General features: G+C 43.0%; 1 protein-coding gene across 3 annotated transcripts in view; it reads right to left on the bottom strand.

Moving 5' to 3' along the window:
* Positions 1-2,325: 2,325 nt before the first annotated feature.
* rhpn2 (rhophilin, Rho GTPase binding protein 2) overlaps positions 2,326-7,457 on the bottom strand; it is a 61,092-nt gene continuing 55,960 nt past the window's right edge. For 2 of the 3 annotated variants that reach the window (XM_045708120.2, XM_045708119.2), the window contains exon 15: positions 2,326-7,250. In XM_045708120.2, coding sequence (XP_045564076.1) covers positions 6,990-7,250 — 261 coding nt within the window. In that variant the 3' untranslated portion in view covers positions 2,326-6,989. The remainder of the gene's footprint in view (positions 7,251-7,457) is intronic. The other variant, XR_014382873.1, reaches the window with a different exon arrangement.

The raw sequence follows: 7,457 nt of genomic DNA, 5'->3' as shown, positions 1-7,457 counted from the left end.
TCAAGTTGGAGTTTCTGGCTTCTGCTTACAGTGTTGTTGTCACCCGTCTTTCCCCATGTGAACAACATGGGCTAGTCTCTCTCTCTCTCAGGTTGGGGTGGCAAGTGCACTGGAGCTGTTGATCATATGAGAAGACAGACGGACAGAGGCAGGCAGGCAGGCAGGCAGACAGACAGACAGAAACAGGAAGTACAGGAGACCAAGTCTTAGTCTTGAGAGAGGAAAGTCACACTGGGCTACATCTGAATCACATGGCGTTCCCAGACCAACACAGACAGAGAGGGATTTGTGCTGCAGTTTCAACAACACTTTCCATGAGGAATAGGGCCAGACTGGCATGGAGGGGAGGGGGGGATCAATGACAAAAAAATATCTGATTTTTAAGTAGACAAATGTTTCTAATTAAATGCATTCTGGTTCTTTAGCAGATGCTCATGTCCAGAGTGACTTACAGTGTATTCAGCTAGAGTAGAACTTTTCCCATTATGCATGTAATATCAATATCCAATAAACCAGTAGAATAAAGTACTTAACAAAAGTATATTTGTTTAGGAATGTAGTGAAGTAAAATAAAGTTCTCAAAAATATAAATAATAAAGTACAATTACATTTTGAATGCTTAGCAAAACTGGAAAAATTGTCAAATTCACGCACTTGTCAAGGTCATCCCTACTGCCTCTGATCTGACGGGCTCACTAAGCACACATGCTTCCTATGTAAATGATGTCCTAGTGTTGGAGTGTGCACATGGCTATCAGTACATTTAAAAAAAACTAAGACAAATGTGCCATCTCGTTTGCTTAAAATAAGGAATTTAAAATAATTTATACTTTTACTTTTGATACTTAAGTACAGTATATTTTTAGCAATTACATTTACTTTTGAGCCATAAGTATATTTTAAACCAAATAATTTTTGACTTTTACCCAAGTAGTATGTTTTACTTCAAGTAGGATTTTACTTTTACTTGAGTCATTTTCTATTAAGGTATATTTACTTTTATTCAAGTAAGACAACTGGGTACTTTTCCCACCACTGCAATAAACATGGACTGTATGTTAATTAAGCAATAAGGCACAAGAGGCAGTGCAGTATCATGAACAGGGCATACAATTCACTTTTTTGGTCCACCAGCCACTGTGGCAGGTAGATTTAAAAATCCCAAAAATATTTTTTTGCTACTGAAATTACACCAACGAAATGCACAAAAAAAAAACGAATGAACATGCTTTGTAATGTTTCTAAAGCAATACATGCATTACCAGTAAGAAGTAGCTAATGTGGTATATTGTTTAATTCAATTTTTGTGAGTCTTATAACCAAAATACTGTATCACAGATGAGACAAAAATGTTCACCTGCCCCTTTAAGGAGGCAGGTTCGGCGGTAGTGCGACTAGAGTCTGTGGCTTTGAGATTGAGTCTGTTATCTTCCCTAGTGGTTGAACCTCAAACATAGAAAATCCAGCCTGGCTTGTGAACAAAACAATGTAAATAGCCAAGAAACACAAGGACAAATTCTCACTTCAGTAGACTACCGGAGCCACGCAGAGATCAAATTGAGCTCTGTACCGCGTCGCTGTACGTCTCACAAAATGTTAGTAACAATACGAACGGCTTAAATATAGTTTCGCATTAACATGATTGGTTGACGGTAGCTGAGGAGGCGGGAGGTCCTGTAGAAACACACAAAACTCACTTCCTTGACAACGTCCTTCACAACGGCTCTCGTGTCGCTCGGCGAAGCACTAGAATTACGAATGCCCTGCTTTCTGCAGAGGCCATATCACCTAAATGCTGCACGGCCAATGCAGACCTTGCTATATTGTATTTACTTTGCCACCATGGCCTTTTTTTTTGTTGCCTTTACCTCCCTTATCTCACCTCATTTGCTCACATTGTATATATACTTATTTTTCGACTGTATGTTTGTTTTACTCCATGTATAACTCTGTGTTGTTATATGTTGTCGAACTGCTTTGCTTTATCTTGGCCAGGTCGCAGTTGTAAATGAGAACTTGTTCTCAACTTGCCTACCTGGTTAAATGAAGGTGAAATAAAAAATATAAAAAAATGGACCATGCAGTACCTTTTAAGGAAGGCACAGTGATTTTTCAGATGGACCTGTTAGCAGGAATAGGTGTGTCTGTGACGGCCAATAAAGCACAGCTTTGGACCGCTGCTCATCCAATCAGCATTTAGGATACATAACAACCAGTTTTTATAATAACGATTCGTCTTTATAAAATGTATAACACTTTGCTCAAACTCACTCCACTATGGGTGTAATGTCCCCTATAATGGAAAGCAGAAAGATGCTTCACCTATTCCGTTTATTCCCGTAGTTTATTGAGATTCAAGTTGACAGAAACATACATCGTGATGATAAAATAACAAATAGGTCATTGATCAACAGCAAGACATTGTCACCACAGATATTTTGTATTGTGCAGTAAGAAAGTAGGTACAGAGTGAAGCCTTGGAAACATCCAAAATGGCCTCCTATCCCCTTGTATAGTGAACTACTTCTAACCAGCGCTCTATGGGCTCACTATATAGGGAAATAGGGTGCCATTTGGGACGCACACCCACTGTAGAAGAACATGAGGACTGTGAAGATATATTAAATATATGCCTCCAAAAACAGAGATTATTAATACTTTATATAATCATGCAGTATACTGTATAACTCCCAACAGAGAAAAAAAAAACAGATTAATACTTTACAATAATATATCAACTCAAATCATATCAATTCATACATACATGAAGTCAATATGCCCATCAATTCATTTTCCTTCTTAATAAAATGTCACTTCATATTTAAAAACATAACTGAGCAGGACAGCGATTCATTATAAACCGTACTAGCAAGGCGGTAGTCGGTAGTACAGTTTACACAAGCATTATAAAAAAAACTGTACAACAAACTATTTAGTCATAATTGACTTCAGTAAAGATGAGACGGGCGACAGAAAAGGAAGGTGTCTGTCCTGGGGACGACAGGTGTGTTACAATCAAACTAAACGTAGAGTACCTATGACCTGCATACAATATGCTGCTTTGGAGAATTCAGGAAGCCGTGAGTGGCATTTCCTGAAAGAAGATGAAATGCAGTGAGAATATATATATATTTTACATACACCTTTGAAGACAATGATCTCAGAAAATACATTACAACAGCCAACAAGCTTCACAACTTTACCCGTCCACAAACGCTTTTACCGTCCACAAACGCTTTTACCGTCCACAAACGCTTTACAATGTCCACACATAGATATTCAGATGTTTCTTTTTTGTTGTGTTTTTTTATTACAGAAATAAATTTGATTATCAAATGTATAATAATCTACTTTGTAGATAATGAAATAGTGCAACACTGCAGTGTCAGCTAAATGTACAGGTGTACATCCAGTAGAAACCAGTAGAAACCAGCAGAGACCAGTAGAGACCAGTAGAGACCAGCAGAAACCAGTAGAAACCAGCAGAAACCAGCAGAAACCAGCAGAAACCAGCAGAGACCAGCAGAGACCAGTAGAGACCAGTAGAAACCAGTAGAAACCAGTAGAAACCAGCAGAAACCAGCAGAAACCAGCAGAAACCAGCAGAATCACAATGGTGGAATGAAACAGGGAACTGTTCCCTTCCATGGAACCCAGGCTTAGCGATATTACCATTAACCCGTTATATACGACTATATTAAACGTTAGCATCTGCAATACACTGAGAAAAAAAAAAAAAAACAGACAACACAACACCAGTCTCTCCCTTTTTATAAAAAATATCCTTCATTTGTTAACAGCAAATATTACACAAACATTCACAGAGACGGAACCACAGCTGTCCGAAGGGTAGGGAGAGTTGTCCTCGCTCGACCAGAAAATGGAGGTCATTAAAATGGCTGCCAGTCAGCAGTACAGGAAGAGGAGTGGGGATGGATATCTGAGTTCCACTGAAGACCACTTTCATTTAAAGGTTTGTGTTATAGAACTCACTATTACAATATGTCAGAAGCTTTAGGTTGAGAGCTATGTCTTGATGGCCCAGAGGATTTCAAGGCCCCTTTCTCCATCCCGTACACTTTCCCCCCCCCCTCTCAACCCAGGCCCTCTCTCCCTCCCTCCTCTTTTCCCCTTAACCCAGGCCCTCTCTCCCTCCCTCTCTTCCCTTAACCCAGGGCCCCTCTCCTCTTTTCCCCTCAACCCAGGCCCCCTCTCCCTCTCTCTTTTCCCCTCAACCCAGGCCCCCTCTCCCTCTCTCCTCTTTTCCCCTCAACCCAGGCCCCCTCTCCCTCTCTCCCTCTCTTCCCCTTAACCCAGGCCCCCTCTCCCTCTCTCCCCCTTAACCCAGGCCCCCTCTCTCCCCTCCATCCCCTGACATGCCAATCAAATGTAAAAACAGAGATTTCACAAGGCCTACATCAGAACAGCCCACCACACAATATTCCTACATTCAACCACAGTAATTGTCTTAACAAGAAATGACACCAAAAAATTCAAAAATTCAAATAAAAAATCTAATTTTCATCAGTTTACAGCGCATTGTGTTAGTCTATCACACACTCACTACAGACGTATCACTTCCTGGTTCAAGGGTTACATCCTTCACCGTTTACATAGTGGGATATCTCCATAGTGGGATATCTCCATAGTGGGATATCTCCATAGTGGGATATCTCCAGCCTCAATGTGCCCTCAAGGACAGCCTCAATGTGCCAGGACAGTCTCAATGTCTCACGACAGCCTCAATGTCTCAGGACAGCCTCAATGTGTCGGGTCATGGACTCTACAAGGTGTCAAAAGCGTTCCACAGGGAATGCTGGTCCATGTTGACTCCAATGCTTCCCACAGTTGTGTCAAGTTGGCTGGATGTCCTTTGGGTGGTGGACCATTCTTGATACACACGGGAAACTGTTGAGTGTGAAAAACCCAGCAGCTTTGCAGTTCTTGACACAAATCGGTGCGCTTGGCACCTACTACCACACCCCAGTTCAAAGGCACTTAAATATTTTGTCTTGCTCTTTCACCCTCTGAATGGCACACATACACAATCCATGTCTCAATTGTCTCAAGGCTTAAAAATCCTTCTTTAACCCGTCTCCTCTCCTTCATCGACACTTGTATAAACACATTTGTTTTCCAGTTAAAATGTGTTTTGTGTAGTCAATAATCATCCAATTACAGATCCAGATAAAAACCAGCCAATCACGGATCAAGATAAAAACCAGCCAATGATCCATGGCATTCTATAAAGTCCTTCAGTTTAAAAAAAAGTTGTGGAAGGTAAAAATACAGCCAGTACAGACATAGGGGTGACATAGGGATTAGTGGAGTATGGAAGGTAAAAATACAGCCAGTACAGACATAGGGGTGACATAGGGACTAGTGGAGTATGGAAGGTAAAAATACAGCCAGTACATACATAGGGGTGACATAGGGATTAGTGGAGTATGGAAGGTAAAAATACAGCCAGTACAGACATAGGGGTGACATAGGGACTAGTGGAGTATGGAAGGTAAAAATACAGCCAGTACATACATAGGGGTGACATAGGGACTAGTGGAGTATGGAAGGTAAAAATACAGCCAGTACATACATAGGGGTGACATAGGGACTAGTGGAGTATGGAAGGTAAAAATACAGCCAGTACATACATAGGGGTGACATAGGGACTAGTGGAGTATGGAAGGTAAAAATACAGCCAGTACAGACATAGGGGTGACATAGGGACTAGTGGAGTATGGAAGGTAAAAATACAGCCAGTACATACATAGGGGTGACATAGGGACTAGTGGAGTATGGAAGGTAAAAATACAGCCAGTACATACATAGGGGTGACATAGGGACTAGTGGAGTATGGAAGGTAAAAATACAGCCAGTACATACATAGGGGTGACATAGGGACTAGTGGAGTATGGAAGGTAAAAATACAGCCAGTACAGACATAGTGGTGACATAGGGACTAGTGGAGTATGGAAGGTAAAAATACAGCTAGTACAGACATAGGGGTGACATAGGGATTAGTGGAGTATGGAAGGTAAAAATACAGCCAGTACATACATAGGGGTGACATAGGGACTAGTGGAGTATGGAAGGTAAAAATACAGCCAGTACAGACATAGGGGTGACATAGGGACTAGTGGAGATAAATGCACTGTAACATAGCTAGACCAAACCAGTCAGTCCTGCTGTGTTAATACTACAGCCTCTCCTCCTCCTCCTCCTTCTCCTCCTCCTCCTCCTCCCTCCCTCCTCCCTCCTTCTCCTCCTCCTCCTCCCTCCCTCCCTCCCTCCTCCTCCATAACCGTGTCCCAACTCTGAGAAGCAACGCACAGTGCAGCAACAGAGACCACCACTCTAATGTGTAAATAGCGCAACGGGCTATGACTGTGCAAAACCTGTGCCTTTACTGACTGTGCAAAACCTGTGCCTTTACTGACTGTGCCAAACCTGTGCCTTTACTGACTGTGCCTTTACTGACTGTGCCAAACCTGTGCCTTTACTGACTGTGCCAAACCTGTGCCTTTACTGACTGTGCCAAACCTGTACCTTTACTGCAAACACATGGGTTCTCAGGCTGCTCCACAATGGGCTCCCTATTCCCTATATAGTGCACTACTTTAGACCAGAGCCCTATGGCACCCTATTCCCTATATATAGTGCACTACTTTAGACCAGAGCCCTATGGCACCCTATTCCCTATATATAGTGCACTACTTTAGACCAGAGCCCTATGGAACCCTATTCCCTAGATAGTACACTACTTTAGACCAGAGCCCATAGACCTCCAAAGTACTGCACTATATGGGGAATAGGGTGCCATTTGGGACCTTAACACAGTATTCTCTAACCCAGTAGAGTGTGTGTGTGTGTGTGTGTGTGTGTGTGTGTGTGTGTGTGTGTGTGTGTGTGTGTGTGTGTGTGTGTGTGTGTGTGTGTGTGTGTGTGTGTGTGTGTGTGTATATACAGTCCAGTATGTTTCAGGTCCTTCTCTAGTAAAGAGCGGGGTCGTTGTAGGAGCTGGAGGAAGGGAACGTTGGACAGGGTTTGTTCCAAGGCAGTGTTCCAGAGAAGTCTGCTGTGGGGAGGCTAAGGGTACTGGAGCTCTTCAGATGATTCTTCACGCCCCAGGACAGGAAGGAACCCTTCTTGGTCACCTTGCGACCCTTGGGGCTCTTGTCGTCGTCGAAGGCCAGGCAGATCATCGAGTAAGTCTTAGGGATACCTCCGCAGTACGTGGCACTCTTAGTGGGCTGAGGGGAGGAAGACGAGGGGAGAGAGAGAGACAGAAGGGGAGAGGGAGAGAGAGAGAGAGAGGAGGGAGAGAGGAGGGAGAGAGAGAGAGAGAGAGAGGGAGAGATAAGGGGAGAGAGGAGGGAGAGAGGGAGAGAGAAGGGGAGAGGGCGAGAGAAGGGAGAGAGAGAGAGAGAGAAGGGAGAGAGAGAGAAGGGGAGAGGGAG

The sequence above is a fragment of the Salmo salar genome, chromosome 26 (genome assembly GCF_965601325.2).
Source record: "Salmo salar chromosome 26, fSalSal1, whole genome shotgun sequence".
NCBI lineage: Eukaryota > Metazoa > Chordata > Actinopteri > Salmoniformes > Salmonidae > Salmo > Salmo salar.
This window is presented reverse-complemented; position numbering and strand designations above follow the sequence as displayed.